At 37.4% G+C, this 21,386-nt stretch overlaps 2 protein-coding genes across 2 annotated transcripts in view; both read right to left on the bottom strand.

The window, feature by feature from the left end:
* nxph1 (neurexophilin 1) overlaps nucleotides 1-8,518 on the bottom strand; it is a 35,641-nt gene extending 27,123 nt beyond the window's left edge. Inside the window, exon 1 of the mRNA XM_058404854.1 lies at nucleotides 8,092-8,518. Coding sequence (XP_058260837.1) covers nucleotides 8,092-8,145 — 54 coding nt within the window. The 5' untranslated portion in view covers nucleotides 8,146-8,518. The remainder of the gene's footprint in view (nucleotides 1-8,091) is intronic.
* Nucleotides 8,519-17,331: 8,813 nt separating this feature from the next.
* thsd7aa (thrombospondin, type I, domain containing 7Aa) overlaps nucleotides 17,332-21,386 on the bottom strand; it is a 96,766-nt gene continuing 92,711 nt past the window's right edge. The window contains exon 28 of the mRNA XM_058404855.1: nucleotides 17,332-20,128. Coding sequence (XP_058260838.1) covers nucleotides 20,041-20,128 — 88 coding nt within the window. The 3' untranslated portion in view covers nucleotides 17,332-20,040. The remainder of the gene's footprint in view (nucleotides 20,129-21,386) is intronic.

The following is a 21,386-nucleotide window of genomic DNA, read 5'->3' on the forward strand; positions in this document are numbered from 1 at the left end:
TTCAACTTGCTTTCCAATTGGAAATGTATAACCCTTAAGCTAATCAAACATGCTCAGGATTAAGTCTGTACTGAAGAATTTCAATATTGGTTGGACCCCAGTCTTCTCTCTCTCTCTCTCTCTCTCACCATCTTGAAGGCTACATTCACATTACTGCACGGTTCTAAGATTTTATCTATTTTTTGGTTCAAAGTGACTTACAGGATCATCCAGGTCTCTTTTGTGAAATGTCCCACACCCATAAATTTGATAACATCAGATACATAAACTCACATATGTGATGTGACCACCAACAAAACAACGCCATATTTATGAGACAATCAATCACTGTGGCTGCAATAAAATAATCAAACCATCAGCACATTTTATTGGCTCATAAAGATTGTTGACCTGAAGGTCAGCTGATATCTAATTAGCTGTTCCTGGGTTGCACATAAAGGTGAGATTTTGTGTCTATTTCTGCATGTTTAGGGCCGTATTTAGAGCAGAATCATTTATATATCAGTGTATTAGTCTTGTACTAGTCTTTAGTCCTTATTTTCTACGCTTGTTTTTTTTTATTTAGGTTTTTAAGGTTTGCCAATTGCTTGTGCTTGTGTTTAAATGTGATGGTCTAGAGAATTATTGGAAGAATAAAAAGAATCTGTTATCCTCACAGGCATGAACCACAGCCAGGTGTTTTGTATAATCTGAATGGGGACGCCTAAAGACTTAAGTACATGCGTAACCCAATTCTGAATACCAGTAACTTTCCCCTCTTAAACTGGGCATTTCTTGAATCCAGTAGGTCTAATCATGTATGAAGAATAGCACAAATGTTAAACATGTAGCACACACGTATTTATTTTCTAAAAAGGTCGAATACTTTTGTGCAAATTTATTAAAATAATGTAGTAGTAAAGGTGGGTGTGGTTTAATTGTTTTGGTGTAGAATGTGGCAACACAATTCAGTGTTCGAGTGAAAGTTCCATATGTTGATAAGCTTGTGAGAGAACATTGATATTTATCAAATAGACTGTGCTGCATGTTGGGTACAATTGTTTTTTTTTCTGTGAGCAGACATCTATTGATAGTGGAGTTGTGGGGGGGGTTAATTTGACAAATTCGTTACTCGAGAGGTAAAAGAATAGACCAAGGTTAGAATCTTATTATAGTATTTTCTGGTAAACCATTGTCCTAATAACAATACGATACTTTGTGCTATTTTTATTTAAATGAAAATATCTCCTGTTCTTACACACATGGAGAACTGCGGCATAGAAAATGAATCTCGTTCAGCCTGAATAAATGACAGCAGACATTTGTCCAAACATGGAGTAATCCATCACTGCTGTTGTCTGACTGATGTTTACGGCGCCGATATTTCGCTCTCGTCTCTCCCGTTCCAGCTTCTTACACACACAAAGGGAAGTTTCGAGTCTCAGCAGTGTCTCTGGTACTGAGCGAGCTTGATGTGTTGATGTTCGGGTTTTCCACCATGACAACAATGACAATACCGTGTTGAACATTACAATATAACACAGAACCGATTATATGACATGTTTCTTATTCATCGTATTCAGGATATAAAGAAGGCTCTTTTCTCATAATCATCATCCGGTTTTGTCTTAACAAGTCAGTATCCTGACACGAGTGCTTCTATATATAGAGAGGTTGGGAAAAAATTTGCCCATGGAGAGCTAGTTCAGGTCGGTGTGGAGTGTGATCTCCCACATCCTCTGCTGTTCAGTGGTTCAAGTGCACTCATATCCCTGACCTGTGAGCGTGATTGAAATTCAGGAGAAGAGTCTAGCAGAGACTACGGTCATTAATCAGCCCGGACTTGTGTTGCCTCCGTGCCATGAAGCGTCCTGAATTTCTCCCTCTATCTATCTGTGTGTGTGTGTGTGTGTGTGTGTGTGGTGATATCGATAGGACAGACATGAGGGATGCATAAAAGTCAGTCTCAGGTGGTTAAATCCAGCTGAATGCTTTACTCTTCAGAAAACAGTAAATTTAAGAACGAATTCTTGATGCATCAGCCAATTATAATACTGAGTTTATCCCAAAATGTGCATATGATGCAATATTAGCACACCTGCTAAAAAACAAAAAAAAAATGCATCTTTAAAATTCCCCAAACTGGTGATGCAGGAGTTTAGCTGAGAAGTTCTCGTATCCACCGTACAGCACTGACCTTATGACTTCGAATTATTACACCGGATTCAGCACAATGGAGTTTCTTCAAAAAGGACAATGAACTCTTCAATGCTGAACTAGAATTTCTTCAAGCATGGAATTGAAATAAATGGTGGAACGATGAGAAGCGTGAATGAATTAAAGACTGATATGCCAGCTTGGTTTTATGAAAGAGAGTTTCAGAAGTTTTTGAATGTCCTGTCTATAATGAATCAGCATAAATGAAGAGCTGGTACATGCCCGGTTCTAAAAGTTTAAAGGAGTTGGCATTTTTAGAGAGCAGTGTGTGTAGGTGTCACGCTGGGGAGGTGGATTGTGGACCAGTTTCTCAGAATAGAGTGAAATTTTACACCAATCTCCTCTCACACACATTTATTATTGTGTAAACTCTATTGTGTAATTAATCCTAAAGCCATATCTAAATCTAGACTTAATACTTAAGACACCTTTTTACATCCATGGCCCTTAGAGTCGACACATGCATGGATGTAAACTAATTAAACCTAATCTTAATCTCTAACCCAAATCAGATTCAACCACTAAATTTAGGGGTTTTAATATTCAGACACACATGTATGCCTTGCATGTGATCACATCCACCACAGGATTATGTAATTACACAAAGGCCTGCGGTGCATTTCTGTATATGTCCTGAGAGTGTATAGGTGAAGTCCAGTAAACATCTGGCATCATGTGGAAGAAGGAAATGAAACCACTTGAGGGTTAGTCAACTGGAACACATCAAATAAATGTGTGAGAAAATATGAATAAATAAATAAATAATCATGTAGATGAACCAGTTGTAGAAAGAAAGAAAGAAAGAAAGAAAGAAAGAAAGAAAGAAAGAAAGAAAGAAAGAAAGAAAGAATCATAAAACAGATGAATTGTGTAAACATACTGAAAATAAATGAATCATTAAAAACATAATGTGACAATGAGTCATTTGACAAAATAAAATGAGAGTAATAGAGAATGGATGAATAAACAATAATGGGAAAATAATGGAACCATTTGGAAAGAGGAAGGAAGGAAGGAAGGAAGGAAGGAAGGAAGGAACGAGCAAAGGAAGGAAGGAAGGAAGGCACGCATGAAAATATAGAAGTCCACCTTGTTCAGTAGATTCCTCATGTGAATAATGTGACGTTCATATGACTTTTGTGTATGGAGCGCACACACACACACACACACACACACACACACACATCTCAGTTAATTTACACTGAGTTGCCTGATTATTAATAGATCACGTAGGCGTAATTAAAATCTGGCAACTCGGTGTACAAGTTGTCAGCATTCCATACTGTGTGTGTGTGTGTGTGTGTGTTCATTCACACCTAAAGTATGTATGTCACCTATATGGTGTAGTTATGCTTGGCCTGAGTTTGACGACTGCTAACGCTCTTTTAATGCTAGTTTGATGATCCGACAGTGCCGCTGATGATGTCATTACCTTCACTGGAGATGCAGTAACATCATGCAAATGTCCTTAACCTCAATACAGACCTCTGATCAATGGACTGTGGAATGAAGATAGTGTGTCAGTGTGTGTCTTTGTGTGTGGGTCTTTGTGTGTGTGTGTGTGTGTGTGTGTGTGCGCGCACTCTCCAGTGTTTGAAGACAGCTTATGTCATTCTACACAGAGATTAAACATGCCTCTGCTCTTCCTTCTCCCGCCATCTTACTTGAACACACTCCTCCCTGCGTCTCAGTGTCAATTCGGAGCTTAATGTCAATCAGGCTTAATGTGTGTGTGTGTGTGTGTGTGTGTGTGTGTGTACGAGACAAAAATATGAAAATCTCTGGAGGATACAAAGTTTGGAAAATACGGATTAATATTGACAACTTGGTGGATCTGTCTTTATCGTTCTTTGGGATATAAATATAAATAGGACGAGTCGAGAGAGAAATGTAAAAAAAAAGGACAAACTGACAGTCTGTATCATATACAGTGTGTTTACTAAACATCCACAAGGATAAACTGTTGTCATATTGTTTGGAATTTAGTCGTCAGGCTGGTTGATGATAGACGGTGTGTTGAATGAGTGTAAAGGTGGCTGATGTGATTAAAAAAAAAACAAATCAAGCTTCTTCTGCGATTTCTATGGTACATGATGTGCATCAAGATATATATATATATATATATATACTGTAGGTCTGCTCACAGACTGACAACAGCAAAAGTAACAAATAATACATTTGTTTACTATAATAAATGAACAGATTTATAATGAATGTATATCTTGTATTTAAAATAATAATACTTAAATAAATAAAGAAAATAAATAAAAAATTAAATATCATAGAAAATAGATGTTTATGTAAATAAATATAATACCTATACAGATATAACAAACATTTAACAAAATGTTTTTTTTTTATTATAATTATTTTTTTTAAAACAAATATATATGATTAAGTACAGCTCCTTCTTGTCAGGCTGTAATTGTTTTAAAACTACTTGAACAAAAAGAGATATCCATGATATCTCAGAAAAGTGTATTGTGACATAATTGACGATTGTCGTATTGGCCCTGGTGTCTAAAGCGGACCACTATCCTTTCTGAAATCATGGATTTCTTCAGCTGAGCTTACATTAAAACTCTTGCATTAATGACGAATGGCAAACACACGCTTAACTTAATCGTTCCTTAGCTCAAAAATGATCTCGGTTTTCAACAACAAGAAAATATTTTTCGTCATTGATGTTTGTACATTTACTGTGAAACAAACTGTTGGCTCCAGATATTTTACTGTTGGCTTTCTACCATTTATGGTTAAAAATTTTCATCGGAATCATGAGTCAGCCCTTTTTTCAGCATTAAAGACTTAACAAAAGTACCTGTACTGCTGGTTGTAATTAATATCCTCTTCCCTAGGGAATGATTTGTCGTTTCTTCTTAACCCGGGCAGTGTGAGTTCTGTGAGAAAGTGTGCGATGATGGAGAAGTGCTTGAACTTTCTGAAGCACGAGGCAGGTTTAATGGACAAAAGGCTGAGCGGTTTTACTTGAACAAGTCATTTCACACCTGCTTGGCCTCGCATTAGGCTCGAGTGGGTTAGCGCGCAGCTCGGCCGCCGAGTTTCCGATGGAGGCTTAAGTGGAGTGGAACTAGTCAGCTAAGCGGCACCTCCAAACACCCGCAGCGCTCCAAGAAGCACGAAGCACGACTCTAAGATTTTCACTTTTCCTGGGGTAAGTAATGCAGTGTGACTCTGTCGACATGCTGTGCTCGTGTCGGGACAGATTTTACGATGCTGTTTGTGATCCTATGACCGGCTCTAGTGCCTTCTCCGTTCTGTAGGCTGCTTTAAATGATACTAATGCTCAGGTCTGATTTACAGTTTCCAAAAGCTGTTTACCTAAATCTAAAGCCAAGACAATCCTCTTAGCTATAACTGGAATTCAGTGCTGTCTGACTGTCTTAATGACATCATGTAGTACTGTAAATGCAGTGTGTGTGTATATATGACTCTAGATACAAGCAATGATGTAATGCACCCAGCCTTTGCTCTACATACAACCTTTATATTGTAGCCTGTATGAGCACACACACATAACATGCTGCAAAATTGCATGCATTATTTCATATTTATATCCTGTTATTCATCCTACTCCCGCAAACATAAATTCAAACCAACAAGTCTTGAGTCTAAGATCTTCAGAAATCTGACACTCTATGTCCTGAAAAACATGTCTGTGTATTGTATGGGGCAAGGATACTCCAAGATTCAGGGTGTGTTCATTAGAATTTGCAGTAAAACCAGTGTGGCGCGTTAATTTCCAACAATGGTGTCTGACCATGAACGGAGTTGCCCATGAAATCAATGAAGGATTTAAAGACAATGTTAGAGAACATGCACTCGCCTTCATTAGGCTATTAAAAAATTGGTAAACAACGACTGTAACCACTGTATGTATATATATATATATATATATATATATATATATATATATATATATATATATATATATATATGAGAGAGAGAGAGAGAGAGAGAGAGAGAGAGAGAGAGACAGTATAAATGATTAGACTTATTTACAGGGTTAGGTGTAAACTAGAGAAAACAGAAAAGAGAAGCCCGGCGCGAGGTTTTAACGGAACTGTCCGTGGTGCTGAAATCCGTCTTTCAGAACTCCGTCTGTGTTTTTACCTCTGAACCTATCTGATTATGATTAGTTTTTTTATGATTTCTACATTTATAACACTCATTAATCAATGAGGCTTCGTGTTACCAGATTTAGATAAAGCCTGAAAAACCGTAAACACACAAACATGTCTAATTACCTGGTAATATTTTTTTGTAATATTACAGTGTATAGAGGAAAACTGTATACATTTAAGAGTATGTAGTAAGAGACGGAAATTAAAATGGTAACCTTTTAACCTTTTGTTTCCATTTATTTATTATCTCCAGAAAGAAAGAAAGAAAGAAAGAAAGAAAGAAAGAAAGAAAGAAAGAAAGAAAGAAAGAAAGGAAAATTATTATTATTATTATTATTATTATTATTATTATTATTATTATTATTATTATTTGAATTACATTTAATTATTCCTTTCACCTTATACATAATATCTGTAACCCAACACATTGTTAAAACAGGAAATATATTGTATATATCTCTGTTCTTTTATCTCTGGACATTAATTAAGAGAAATTCCGCAAGCAGAGCTCTGGCATGTGGTCCTCTTTCATTAGGCCACTTTAACATGTTTTATGGAATTAATCAAACGGCTCAAACATGTGCATTATTAACAAACGATGTAACGATGCACAGGTGTAGTGTTGGTTTGCGTAAAATGACTTCTTGGAATAAACATATGAATGCAGGCCTACTTCATGCGTAACGTGTTCACAAAAGCGCTCGGGCACTGCATGCCATACAACTTTTCCCAAACCTGTGTGTGTGTGTGTGTGTGCGCGTGTGTGTGTTCTGTCATCGGATGCTTTCCAGAACAAAAGCGCAAATTCAAACGCTAGGCTTACCCATTAAAAATAAATAAATAAATAAATAAACAAACAAACAAACAAAAATAAAATGAACAGAACAACAGGGGAAAGTTTGTTTTTGTGACACGATGAATATTTTTGAAAGTGGTAAGTGTGTGTTCGCGTTCAAAATAACATGTCACGTAAAGCATTGAATGACATTCTTAATTGTAAATTATTGTGGCTGAGCCCATCTCTTTTTTTAATCTAACAATCACGAAATATATAACAAATACAAAAATAAATTGTAGAACATTTAGAAAACAGCATTCATTGCGAAAGATGAACGATTTGTGTATTTGTAAATTTGTATCACTTTTAAATACGTTATAATTAACCGCGTTAAGTCTGTGTGTGTGTATTTGCTAAGATTCATGCAGTCGCTCAATCACCGAAACACACTCGGCCCAAGTCATGGAGCGGACAGCTGAGTTTCTGTTTATTATGGCGCCCCCTTGTGGCTAAATATGGGAATATAACACTATTAACACGGTTAAGATCGGAGGACTGCAGCCTGTAAATTCTTCTTATTATTACTGTTGTTATTGTTACTATCATTGTTATTAAAATAATAATAATAATAATAATAATAATAATAATAATAATAATAATGAAGGGTAGCAGTTTCTCTAGGTGATGGAGCTGTAAAATATTCTGGAAAAGTCTTTCAGGCTACGACAGAAAGTTGTTTAAATGTCTTTTAAAAGCGTTCACATTGCAAGATGTGCATGTGCATGATTTGCATAATTTGAGGAGACGCTCCATAAAAGTAGAAAAGTAGAAACGACAAAATCTCTCCTCTTTGATTTTGATGAAGCTGAGTTTCCTCTCAGAGGAATAAAAAAAAAACAAAGTCTGGGAAATAAAGATATGTGGTTAGAGAGATTGCGAGAAAAAGAGAGAGTGAGAGGCGCACTTCCTTACCAGACACAGCGCCGGTGTGAGGAGAAAGACGGCGCACCAACACGCAGCCCGCATCCTCCTTCCCGATCTCAAACTTCCGCTAATTTCCTTTCGACCTTTCTTCGTCTCCGAGGAACATAGATCCACCCGGTATCCGCGTTACACACCAGTTAAGACGCAGACGCCATGATGGACCCCATAACCACGAGGGAAAGACGGATGAACAGTTAGCGGCTTGGAGGGCGCGTGCGGCAGAGGAACGCTTACACGGGCGTTAATCCGGACGGATGGTGAAGCGCGGTCATATTTATGTGCGCACTGGAGAGTGAAGGTTTCGGTACTTCTGTGTGTGTGTGTGTGTGTGTGTGTGTGTGCGTGTGAGTGTGTGTGAGAGCGAGACAGTGAAGTCGAGGTGATCGTACAGCGACACGGCGCGCGCTCCACACCTCTCTCCGAAGCTTTTTTGCGCGCTAGTCAGCGCAAGGCTTTTATATCGCGCGCTCTGGCACGCGCTCCCTCCCACCGGAAACTCGGCGTGTCACTGCACTTTCTAGCACTTCCATTTCTGTCTACGGGTAACTTTTGAAACGTGTGAAATAAATCACAAAACAATAAAACCGACAACAAAACACAGAATTTCATGTTAAACGTATAGAACAATTATTAACACGTCAGTAGTGGAGGTGTTGAAGTGGGGCGTGTCTAGGCGACCATGGTAACGGTTCTTTCCCGGAAGGACGCTGCTAAGATATTAGCATATTTCTCCCTTCACTTCCATTTCTTGTTTTCCTTTATCTGTTTTCCTCACGTCATCTTATACTCTTTCATACATCCTTTCTCATTATTTACTCTGTTTCCTTTTTTCTAAATGAAATTTAGTTTAGTTTTCTCTTGTTACTTTTCCTCATGTGAGCTAATCACATTTTATTACATCTGTAACAGTTTCATCACATTATCTTCACTAACTGCTTTATCAGAGTCACAGTGGGTCTGGAGCCAATCCGAGGAACGCTGTGTGTGGGGAATACACACTGGCTACGATGCCATTAAATCCCCTCCACACATACCCACATTCACACACTCACCCATACCTAGGGGCAATTTATGTAACATAGACAAGATACCTACCAGCATAAACAAGCATGGAGGAAACTCATGTGAAAATAACAAGAACATGCACAGAACCTCCACAAAGTCAGGATCAGGACCAATCCAGGGACCCTGGATTGTATTATATTACATATTATATAAGTTTCAGCTCTTCTGACTAGCGCAAACATTTACATTAATGTGTCCATTTGTCTTTTTTTTACTGAAATCTAGATATAGAATAAGGTCCATAATAAGCTAGATAGAACTGAGAGTGGCAAGGAAAAGCTCCATGAGAAAACATGAGGAAGAAATCTTGAAGAGTGAAAAGGAAACCCTTTCATTCCACTCTTACATTGTGTACTGTCAAGACAAACAGTATTAAGTGTGTTGAAAGGATATTCCTGATGATCATGTTATGAATAAGAGTCCTGGGATGAGTCATTATGATTATGCCTTGAGCAAATCCTATGCTAATTAACATTATGCAGACATATAACAGAGCCTATACCTAATACATAAATAATTTGGATGTTTGTATGACTTAGGATCCAAAACCATACATTTAAACAATAACCTGTCAGTTCTGAATATATAAAAAATATAGTTCAGCATATGCTGAGTCTGTGTTCTTGTTGTGCCATGATAGATTGTCGTTCCCCTGACAGGCTTAGTTGTTAAGAAGGAGAAAAGTACGAGCGAGCAGAGAGGTCAGGAGAAAAGACACCACAGATCTGCCTTCATAAATCTGCAGTGCACTCGTTGCTACTGCATCGCCATGGCCCGAGCATGTCACTATAACTCAGGCAGTGAGCTGATGGGATGCTGTTGTGAATGGCTCCGGTAGCCTTCGAAGTCCCAGCATGGAGCGATAGGGCCTGCAGGGATTAATCACACCTGCCCAGATTCACTATTCGAAACTCATGTAAACTGACCACTTTTCGCTGGAGGATACAGCCTGGATCTGATGCATATGCTGTCATGCATATCATGGCTTTAATTACAAGAAGAAGTTTAGAGGGGACAAAAAATTCAGTGAAGGAAAAACGAAATACATATTTAGTATTATTGAATTATTGACTTCCTTAGTTGGTGGAAGATTTTATCTGAACTACAACTAAGGCGTTTAACGTCATTCATGATCGCTTGCACACGACATTAACCCATAAAAAGGTAAAAATTTAAAAGACACACATACATGAAATCTGTATTTTGTGTTCTGTACTTAGTGCACTCTTCCTTTTTATCTCCAGCTGTATTCTGAATAAACCTGAAAATTGATCAGAATGAAGTAAAACCTCTAGAAGTTTTCATGTCACATTCTCTCACAGTTTAGAGTGACTTAAAGATTCTACACGATTATGTATGTTCATATCTTTTTTTGTATTACTTTATGCAAGTCTATTATATCCAGTTATAGAAATCCCATGGCTAAATAGTACCAGTGATTGGCATTGAAAGCTTTCGATGCCTGTGAGTGGATCCATAAGAGGACACCTGCATTCAGATTACTTATTTGATTTTTTCCATTCCTTTATTTGCCTTCCTTTTTCTTTCCTCCCTCTTTTCTAAGAAACAGGCTGCTAATCATGAGGTCAAGTGGGTCTAATCCACCACGCTGTACCTTTGGCCCACACTCACGCACATTCACTTCTACTCACACCATCTAATCTACGACAAAAGCACAGGAGATTACAGGGTACAGACTTCCACTTCCTAATAGCTCTGTAGAAGAGAAGTGACAGATAAAGACGACCGGGGCAGCTGAGCGGTGTGCTGGCATGACGCTGCTCAGCTGTCATGGCTCGATGCCCAATTGTTTAGGCAGATGTTGACCAAGTAGGGGAGCAAACTCTGTAGGCACCATGACTGCATAGCAGCAAGGTTTTCAATTAGACCCATCCTGGGCTGTGTATGAGGCAGGAATGCAACATTAAAAACACACAGACACAAAGCATTAAAGAATAAAGAGAAATGGCTGAAAGGTCAGATCAGGCAGCGTGTGTGAAAGACATTTGCGGTGAGTGGCCAGGTTTGGCGTGAACCGGTGGCTACTGGCAGCGCGGCTCATCTGGGTGTGAAAGCGGCCCCTGAAGGCACTGACAAATGTGGGTGCTGAGCAGCGGTCTCAGGATGCAGCTGGCGTGTATCAAGTGCTTCCACATGGCAATTAGACTGATGGCAAGACTCAGAGACATTGCCTGGGTGATAAGTGCTCAACAATGTCCAGAGCATCTGCAGCACCAAGCGTCACGGAGCTCAGAACATGATGAGTTACTGCTGCATGTAGTCAGAATGTTCTCTCTCTTGCATTTATGCAAGTCTCCGTAGTGTGCTGGTATGTATTTCGCAGAAGCTTCTAGATGGATTTGTCTAATTGTTAAACTTTACATACAATACATTTACATTTGCGTCTCATTGGAGATTGTGTGAGAAGACATTAAAATAGAAATCTTACCATGGGAGAGCATCCTTCCATCCTTCTAGTTTCTGTATCACTTATCCTTCACAGGGTCATAGGGAACTTGACTTGTAAGACACCTTGGACTAGCTGCATCCACATCACAGGACACACACAGGGTGTAGGTGAGAATCCAACCCCTAACCCCGCAGGTACCCCCAGGGAGATCCTTATAAAATCTAACTAGGAAATGAGATGAATTATTTTAAGCATTCATTTATAGAAATAATTTACTATCTACCCACAGATTATGCCAAGAAGCCTAGTAGCCTAGAAATAGGATTAATTCTTCTTAATCTACTTCCTTAATGATAAGGACAAATAGTAAACAGATTGGCCTGTATTTAATGTTTTTATTTATTAACAATTATAACTTAATGCTACCTGAAAATAGCATAAGGTATTGTCCGTATTGTCATTGTAAAGTTCTGAAAAGAAGCAAAAGCAAAAAATTCTGAGGTTAAATATTGTTTAAAATGAGGCAGTGTATTATTTCTGAACTATAACACATATAACAGCATGAGCTGCCAGTTTTCTGAGTCTGTGCCCATTGTCGTATCAGATACCTGTTCTTGGCTGACATGAGTGGAACTTGATGTACTCTGCTGCTTTGTATTCAGAGATGCTTTCCTGCTCAGTTGTAAACAGTGATTATTTGAAGTATTATAGTTTTTACTTCCTGTTTATTCAGACCATCAGCTTCTGAAACACCCAAACCAGCCTGTCTGGTACCAGCAACCATGCTGTGATCAAAGTCACTATGATCACATTTTCCCCATTCTGACATATAATATTAAAATTAACTACAGGGCTATGGTAGTGTTTAAGGTTATAAGCAATATGTTTGGGATGTATTTTGCCTCACTTTGTCATAAACCACCTACCTCTCTCACGTCATATGTGTTTCCTGATATTATTTTTAAGTCAATTTCTTTTTTTTAAAAGCACTGCATTTTTATTTTTAGGTAGTAGAGCCATTATTAACTATTTTATTATTATTATTATTATTATTATTATTATTATTATTATTATTATTATTATTATTATTATTATTTGTTTTAGTCCATCCACTTTCTCTGAATGCACAGACCAACTGCTTTGAAGTGCACTCTCATCAGACATGTAAACTAGAAAAAAAAATGAGTGGAAAAAGCACTTGTTCCTGGTTAGATAATATACAGCTATTATATAAATCCCATGATCATATGTGACATGACTGAGAACTAATTCAATGAGATTTTGTAAAAGGTACCAAAGGAATTGCATACAGCATCAAAAACCCAATATTATGTTTTGTGACATTATGGAATCTGCTTCTCATTTTAGATATGGATGGAACTAAATGAGGTACCATTATAGGTTATAGTTAAAGGAAATTAATCAACACCATCTGGTCAATCATATTGGAGAATTCATCAGCACTGTGTATAGTTATCTATAGCATATGGCTTAACATACCATCTAGCTTTCCATCCATTTTTTCTGTAGCACTTATCCTACACATGGTCAAGGGGAACCTGGAGTCTATCCCAGAGGACTTGCATGGGGCACAAGGTGGGGGATAACCTGTATGGGGTCCCAGTCCATCCCAGTGCACAATCCTGCACACAGACTCATTCACACACTACAGACAATTTAGAGATGGCAATTCTTTTGGACCTTTGGAGAAAACTTCAAATCATGGGAAGAACATGTTAACACACACACACACACACACAGACAGCAAAGGTGGGAATCAGACCATCATTTTCTTTTGTTTTTCTTGATCCTTTACAAATCTGTAGATGCAGAAGTCTGCCCAAGAGCACTCATCTTAATAGTCCAATAGAGACTGAGTCTAATTTTATCAATTTATTTATTTAAAAGATGGTCCGTTTTAAGTGATTCCCCGCTCTCACTATCGCCCGAACCCAATCCGAAGCCGATCTGATTGTCCGGAAACACATCCACTTTCCTGTACCTGAGATCTTCTTGGTTTAATTACATTTTCCTTCATCTTGATAGCTCAGAGGTTGGGACATTGTCAGTCACTTGATGTGACCTTGCATTGGGACATAATTGATTAGGTCAGTTTATAGGACTTCCTATCCTTCTCTGTGGAATTCAATTGTAATGAGGGCCAAGAGACATGATTGTGATAATTACTGATTAAATAATGAGGACTGAAGATTCCCAGAGGCTTGAGGCCATGATTATAATCATAGGACTATTGTTGCTCAGTTGATTAAGACCAGATTTGGCTTAACTATCTGGAGGACACCCAGTTGCCTTCAAGTTGAACTGAAGTATATTCTAAATCAATATGAGGGTGAGTTATCATCAGTCTACATTTAACACTTTTTGGCTGACCTCTAACCAAACTCATGCTGTTGCCATTAACAATGATCTGAATTTCTGTTTTTAAAGTAGACAGTTATATACAGTAAAAATACATTTAATTTACAAAACTGTTGAATAAAATATCTTGACATGGAATGAGAATTAAAGAGCATGAATAACAGATTATTATTATTATTATTATTATTATTATTATTATTATTATTATTATTATTATTATTATTATTATTATTATACAGACACACCACCGAATTCTGATTGGTCAGAAGGTTTTAATAAATGTTTAATATTCTGTACCAGCTATTTTTCACATGATTTATATAAATGTGCTCCATATAGCCTAGTCATAACTATATATATTTATTTTTTAGTTGAATTTAACACAGAAACTGTATGCACACTGGTATGGTGTGGCTTTCTGTAAGCAGATGACCTTTCTGGAAGGAGTCTCCAGTGTCAGCACGTTGTAATGGTCATTAAGCTCGAAACTGTGGGAAAGTCTTTGTGCTTTCTCTGTAACATAACCAGCTGCATTTTTCATCTTCAAATCTTCAAGAGAGAGAAAAAGAAAGACTGGTGTGGGAATTCATATTATAAGCAACTGAATAAAAAAAGGTCCACTGTGAATTTCTCTTTTTTCATTTTTTAGATCTCTATAGAAGGCTTAAGACAGTAATGAAAGATTAGCTGAGCAAGGAAAACACAACAATTATAAAATAAAACAAACTAAAGGGGGAAATATTCAAGGCTCACTATCATCATCATCATCATCATCATCATTTCATGGCCACTGTGCTCTTGTTAGAATAGATTGAATGCTTAATGTTGTACTAAACTACTTTCTTTTGAGGAGTGTTTGCAGTGAATTGATACTTGTAGTGCATTTCATGAGATGACCTGCTGTGCTGTGCTGTATTAAAAGATTAATTCTTGTTTGCAATTAAATAAATTTAAAAAATAAATAAACAATTAAATAAAGAATACAACAACAACAACAATAATAATAATAATAATAATAATTTGCATTGCTGCTTCTAAAGTTATATGAAATATTTTATTGAAATATAATTTATATGACTGAATGAAAAAATTATAAATAAATAAATAAATAAAACCTATACAGTGATCGTCCTCAGCTCTAGTCACTGTCTTGTGCTGCCATCTAGTGGTCTTCACAGTAAATGCATCACCTTGCCTGATAAGATTCAGGAAACCATTAACATACCCATCATTTTTATAAAAAATTCTGCCCTAGAGTAACTACAATTAATCTAATGTGTATGCAGTGAGAAGCATTGTTCAACCGTGGATTATAATTCTATTATTATTATTATTATTATTATTATTATTATTATTATTATTATTATTATTATTATTATTGTTGTTGTTGTTGTTCACTTGCTTGCATGCCTGCTATATACACTACAGTATATCCTTCCTGAACTCAAGGCCATAAGTGAGATGACAGATTGACCGTTGAATAAGAAAGATTAGTCTTAAACTCCAGCTTCACCAACACAGACCTGAAGAGTGTCTGCAACACTAATGATGCTAATGATGATGATGATGATGATGATCCGATCTACTTTTCAATCTCTATTTCCATAGCTTATAAATTTAATCCCAAGGTATTTAAACTCCTCCACCAGATATAAGACAAAAAAGCAGTCTGATCACCAGTAGCTTTTTACTTTCTTCATGACATATTATGATTTCTCAAAATAATATATATATATATATTATTATTTTTTGTTAGAACAGTGGACTTCCAAACTTAACAACCGGAATAAACACAATAAACACTGTATTTATTATTATTATTATTATTATTATTATTATTATTATTATTATTATTATTATTATTATTTTTATTGTTATTATTGTTGGATTTTCATTTGCATTTTATTTTAGTACTTCAAAATGAATAAATTAGCAAAGTAAGCTGCCTGCACTAGCTATGTATTCTCACCATAGACACCAGTTATCTCTTCTACTTCCTTCCATGCTTTATTTTAATTCTCTTTACATATTTATTAAAAGGTTGTGTATGCTGGAATCAGATGAGACCACAATTAGTTTTTTGGTGTCAGGTCAACTCCTGTATTTACAGCAAACTCTGTTTCCCAAAACACACCATGGCCTAAAAACATAGCCGCCGCATGCTACACTCTTCAAAACACATGTCACATGCACCGGATTTTTAGTCGTGTACACCTCTCTCTCCTAATCTCACATGCATTAAAAAGACTCCCTCATTCTCTCTGGTTATGAAGTAATGCTCAGAGTTTATATCTGACCTTACCAAGCCTTCTGATCTCTTATCTGTTTTTCGCGTGTGTTCTCTCTCTGTTTTTGCCCTTATTGAATCTTTTTCCACATCATCTGACCTTTGCCTGTTTTTGGATAACAATTTAGCCATGCAGTCTGGATTTTTTTTTTTTTTTTGCCCTGTGATTGCTCAACCTGCCTATTCTGACAGGGAACTGAGAAAAAAAGGTCAGATTATACATGCCCTCACGCTGGTCTGAGAAATTTTTCAAGCGATTGGTTTGGGTTTGCTGCTTGAATTTGTCATACCTAATTTGCATAGAATTGCATAGTTGTCGCTGAAATCCCAGCTCCAGGTACACAGAAAATGGTCACCTGTCTTGTTATCGCTTGCTAGGGTGAACATTGTTTTAACATGTCAATTTTGATGGATTGTAGACAGTAGTAGGGCGGTGGAAGCTCAAGTGGTGAAGGCTCTGGGTTGTTGCTTAGAAGATCAGGGCTCAAGCCCCAGCACTGCCAAGCTGCCACTATTGGGCCCTTGAGCGAGATCTCCAACCTCCACCTGCTCCAGGGGCACTGCATCATGGTGATTGGGCTCTGAATCAAACCCTCCAAGGATGGGATATGCAAAGAAAGAATTTCATATAAGTGACACAAGTATTAAGTTACTTAACTTGATGCCATCTACTGGCCAATACAGAATGGCATCAGGTATGAAATAGAGAGATGTGTTAAGGGTTCAGTTTCTTTCAAAGTTGAATAAAGCAGTCAGGTTAATTAAATTAAACAGTCAATACTCTGTACCTTGTCACTTCCTTGAAGATTTATTTAACGATATTATCCAAGATATTACAGCAATTTAAGTTAAGGCACTTTTGCTTCAGTGATTAGTGTACAATCCTGTTCCTCAGGACATCTGCTATCACTGGATAAAGGATAAATGAAGTTGTTGATGATGATGATGATGATGATGATGATTTATTTAATCTGCAGTTATCTTGTAGATGTTGTGAGAACATAGAAACCTGGACTGTAATAAGTGTAAGAAAAGTGACAAATCGTTTTTTTTCTGTTGTTTATTATCAGCAATTCATCAGATACATATAAACAACTTGTAGGAAAAGGACAAAGCTGAGCAACGGTTTTCACATAGTAAATCTGCATCGGCCCAGAGAAGATCAGTAGCTATTGATTCTCTCTCTCTCTCTCTCTCTCTCTCTCTCTCTCTCATACACATGCCACACACACACACACACACACACACACACAGGAGTTGTGCATTTAAAAAAGAAATCAACATATTTATATATTATACAGAAAATTCAGAAAATACTTAAATAAAATCATTATGCATGTATTTACATGAAAGAAAAAAAAATGAAAAACGTAAACATTCCTTTCAGTAACTATGAATGATATGCCACTAGAGACCAACAGTTCTCACACCTGCTTTATGATTAGAGCTTATCGCATTAATACTGCCTTTGATTATGTTGGAAACATAGGAATTTCTTTAAATAAGGCGACGATCAAATTTGTTTGTGGGAACTTGATTGTGGGAACGTGGGAACCATAAGCACTGTAGGGAAATGATATGGTTCCACACTAATACTGTTTATACACACGCTCCTCAGCTTCATCTGCCTTTTCCTTTCATCACCAGTGCTGTTTTAATACTTCATTAGCTCGAGTGAAGTCTTCAAGTGGAGTGCAAAATTGACTCTGAAGGATCTGAGTCAATCTGATTCGATCTGATTTCTGCTTCCTTTAAACTGTCAACAAACTGCTGAGAAATGGAAACAGCAAATATGGCTTAAATGTATATATGTAACCCAATACTACCCAGATAGCAAAATAGGTCTGGCCCAGATCTGGCCCACACAGTGCACTTACACTCGGCCCTCATACCACAAAGAATGACGGCCCTTTGGTGGCCCATGTCTGGTTTGCCAGAGGTGGGCCAGAGGTGGGCCAGCACAGGGTCAGCAATGGGCCACACCACATAAACCAAACCATAACTGGGCCACATCTGGTATGCCATCATTTAAACAGTGCCATCACTGCCGGACCTGGTCCGCATCTGGTTGACATACCACTTGCCATGCCAGAACTCAGCCGGCAGTGCCGGCTTAATGCCAGATCTGGCCCAGACCCGTCTGCTATGTGGGTGACTTATGTGCTTATATGTAACTCAATATTTTACCTTACTAGCTATCTCACAGAGTACCTTTTCAAACTAGCAAGTTTTCAAGCTAGTGCTAGCAAGCCAATATCATACCAAGCTACTGTACATAGTTCACTGAGTTCAGAAGGACAGTTTCCTGTGTTGCAAGTGGCCACTTGTGATGTTCATTTTGTCTAAGTGATAAGAGTATGTCCACACACTATGGTAAAAACATTATTAAAGGATATGGCTAATCAAGACTAACAATCTGTTTATGACAGAGTGTGTGTTTTATTAATTCCCATTTTATTTTAACACAGTGAGCAGGAATTCTTTTCCAGGTTTGAGGACTGTGGCTTTAGATTTTTGGATATGGGCAGATGATAGGGCAGTAGATCGATTTTAGCTAGCTGCTTCTAGTGAAAATACAAAAAGAAGGCTGCAATGTTTCGATAGCACTTAATGGTCAAATTAAGTGACATATAAACACAGCAATGTCGATGCAAAATTACTGTAAGCTAAGAATGGAAAGTTTAAAAAAAAAATTAACATTAACTTGGTTCATTCATAAAGCAAGTAAACATTAAATAATGAGATCATGCATTGCTTAGTCTGTAGGAATACTCCTGAAGGGGCAGTTTTCAGTTTTCAGATTACGATTAAGTTATAAAAATCATGTCCTGTCTCTCTTTTCATTGGCTGCCTCACCTCAAGAAGAGGTTTGATTACTCCCATGAGCACTTTACATAAAATAGTACACTCACATGACCTTCTTGCGAAACATCTGAAAGCCTCCAGATTGTGATAATGGAGCCCTTTAAATCAGACAAGCAAAACCGAAGCAAATGATAAAACTTTTCACTAAACTGAATGGAAAAGAAAAATCCTATTATATGATGCAGAGTCAGGAAAAAGAACAAGCTGTACAACGGGGTAATGGCAACCACGTTTTTTTTGTTTTTGTTTTTTTTTATCCCGTCTTATCACAAACAAGAGTCAAACAGAGTTCATTCTGCAAAAAAAGGGCTAATTTTTTTACACGTCTAGCACAAGACTGTACATTGTTTTGTATCGAGAGAGGCAGTTTTCTATGGCAAGGTTCTAAGTAATCATGCTGCACTAATATAGTGCAAAACAGGACCTGAATAGGGAGAGGGAGAAAAAACAGGCCGGGGTTTGTGTAGGGGGCGCTAGCCGGCCTGTATAACCAGAGTACCAACCTAGAATCCCATGCCACAATACTTAAAAAGTGTAAAGACAGAATATTGTGAGATCAAATATGTGAGTAATCCAGACAACGCAGCCTGAGGAAGAAACGTTTATCCTTGTGCTTTCTTAACAAAAACGCCTCAGTTCACAAGCGCCCTCTCCAACAGCTTTCCTTTCCCCCCAAAGACAAGTCCGTGTTACAGGACATCAGAAAGGCGAAGGCAGACCTTCCGTAAGAAGATGCGAGTTCGTGAAAGGCTCCAGTGAAAATTCGAAACGTAAAAAACAGGGAAGGGGGAACAAACCTGGGCTAATTATAAAGAGGGGTTCAGTCTGAGGTTCGGCAATATCATAGAAAATAGGAGACGCGTAATCCGTAAAAGTCCGTAAGTAGGCAGCTGTGGAGCTGGGTGGGGGAAGGGGTGGTGTTTGCAGGAGGCTACATGTCAGCGTCGCCATCGTAAGCCAGCGTCAGAGGCTTCAGTCTGTTGTTCATCTGTCTTCTCTGGGGCTTCTTTGGCTTTTTGCTGAGAGGGAAATGGAAACAAACAGGGATTTCAGGGTTCAGCAAATTCTGCAGCATGAAATATTTACATTTTTAGAGCCTAAGACGCTAAAAAGTATGATAACAGGTTCTCACTTTAACTTAATGTAAGTGTGAGATCAGAACATAAACTAACTATAAACAAACCAATAGACACAGCGAATAGAGTATTTGCCCTGGGATTTATTTTCCAGATGTGTTCTGTTAGACTTCATGCACATTTCTACTGTATATTGACCACCATGCTGTTAATAAAAAAGCAAAATAAATCATCATGCAGTGGATCTAATGGACAAATAATATAGCTCACGCTTCTATAATACAGTACAGTAAATAGGCTTGCTGTTGTGAGCTGACATGTGCTGTGTGTACTGTATTATTCTGTGTATTATTCCCCATGAATTAGATCGTGTAAATGAAGCAACGTAAAAATCGAAGCTTATCTGCTATCAGTTGTGCTGCCATCATATCCATGAAATAAATATATAGGGATACGGGAGGGCATGAGGCAGCGTATATGGTATTATTGCACTCAGAGCGATCTTACCTTAGCAAGTACTTTGACAAAAAGTAATGCAGAAAGATTAATATATAAGATTATAACCAGGCTAAACAGTAATAGTAGCTCACAAATCCTGTAGTCAAGTGAGGAAATATGAGTGTATAAGATGGTGGAATGATAAAAGAAAAGAGAGAGTGGTGAAAATGACAGGAAGGATGGTGATGAGTAGTGTCAAGATTTGTCCAGCAGAGGACAGTATTGACCAAACGATTGCAACTAATGGTTGTTTCAGACGTTTCCTGCATCCATATTCTTTCTTTCTTTCTTTCTTTCTTTCTTTCTTTCTTTCTTTCTTTCTTTCTTTCTTTCTTTCAATGAAATACTGACATATTTCATCAGCTCCACCCTTTTACATTCAATATATATGCTACACATCTTAAAATACAGTAAAATATTGTGTTAAAGTAATAAAGGAAACGGTTCTATTGGAAAATTAATCTTATTGAGGGTCAAAACTTTTATAGCTTTACATTTTAAAAATAACCATAAACTGTAATTCCATGCTCTCAAACTAACTGGTAATTACCAGAAATCACTGGGGATTATAGGATAACTTTTCACAGTACCAGCTCTAGGTTCTGATCAGAAGAAGACAAAACCCTTCATAATAAATGTGCATTAAATTGTAATCTATTATCATTTTTAAATAGCATCTAAAAGAAACTATAATCCACTCCTG

The sequence above is a fragment of the Hemibagrus wyckioides genome, linkage group LG12 (assembly GCF_019097595.1).
Source record: "Hemibagrus wyckioides isolate EC202008001 linkage group LG12, SWU_Hwy_1.0, whole genome shotgun sequence".
In the NCBI taxonomy this organism is placed as follows: domain Eukaryota; kingdom Metazoa; phylum Chordata; class Actinopteri; order Siluriformes; family Bagridae; genus Hemibagrus; species Hemibagrus wyckioides.